The sequence below is a fragment of the Arachis ipaensis genome, chromosome B10 (assembly GCF_000816755.2).
Source record: "Arachis ipaensis cultivar K30076 chromosome B10, Araip1.1, whole genome shotgun sequence".
Taxonomy (NCBI): domain Eukaryota; kingdom Viridiplantae; phylum Streptophyta; class Magnoliopsida; order Fabales; family Fabaceae; genus Arachis; species Arachis ipaensis.
In genome coordinates, this window is record NC_029794.2 from 56,055,085 (window position 1) to 56,055,803 (window position 719).

Genomic DNA, 719 nt, shown 5'->3' on the forward strand with positions numbered 1-719 from the left:
GTGCGCGCATGCGCAGAAGGGTGGTTTTTTCTAAATTTGCAAGTGTTTACACCACTTTTGACATTTCAAAACCCCCCCCCATACAGCCACTTAAGCATTATAGCAGGGCATTTTACTTGGTAAACTATCAATGAAGTCAACAAATGAAGGGGAGTTGTCATTAAAATCTAGCTAACAATCATGAAGTCAAGTGTCTATGTACAAGTCTTAAAGGAAGATCTTACCATGGTGGGGTGTCTCCCACCTAGCACTTTTGTTTAACGTCCTTAAGTTGGACTTTCAGTAGCTTATAGTGTTTGTTCAAGAGTTGCATCCCTCAAGAGGAACACTTCAAATTCCTTGGCATTCTTTCTTTGCTCACCATGATACAATTTGAGACGGTGCCCATTTACCTTGAAGATGTCCGGGTTTGATGGGTGGCGCAAGTGGTAGACTCCATAAGGTTCTACTTTCTCCACGTGGTAGGGCCCATCCCACCTTGATCTAAGCTTTCCGGGTAGTAATCTCAACCTTGAATTGTAGAGAAGGACTAGGTCACCGGGTCGGAATTCTCTTCTCCTAATGTTCTTGTCATGGATGGCTTTCAACTTTTCCTTATAAAGTCTATAGTTGTCGTAAGCTTCCAATCTCAAACATTCTAATTCTGCCAATTGAAGCTTTCTCTCTACTCCGGCCCCACCCAAGCTCATATTACACTCCTTTACGGCCCAATAAGCTTT

At 42.8% G+C, this 719-nt stretch overlaps 1 protein-coding gene across 1 annotated transcript; it reads right to left on the reverse strand.

Annotated features, from left to right (window-relative positions):
* LOC107620641 lies at window positions 288-689 on the reverse strand. The gene has a single exon (XM_016322773.1). It carries the CDS (start codon window positions 687-689, stop codon window positions 288-290), a length of 402 nt encoding a protein of 133 aa, XP_016178259.1.

Coding starts and splice junctions, on each gene's coding strand:
- LOC107620641 (XM_016322773.1), bottom strand. CDS start 689: ATGAGCTTGGGTGGGGCCGGAGTAGAGAGAAAGCTTCAATTGGCAGAA.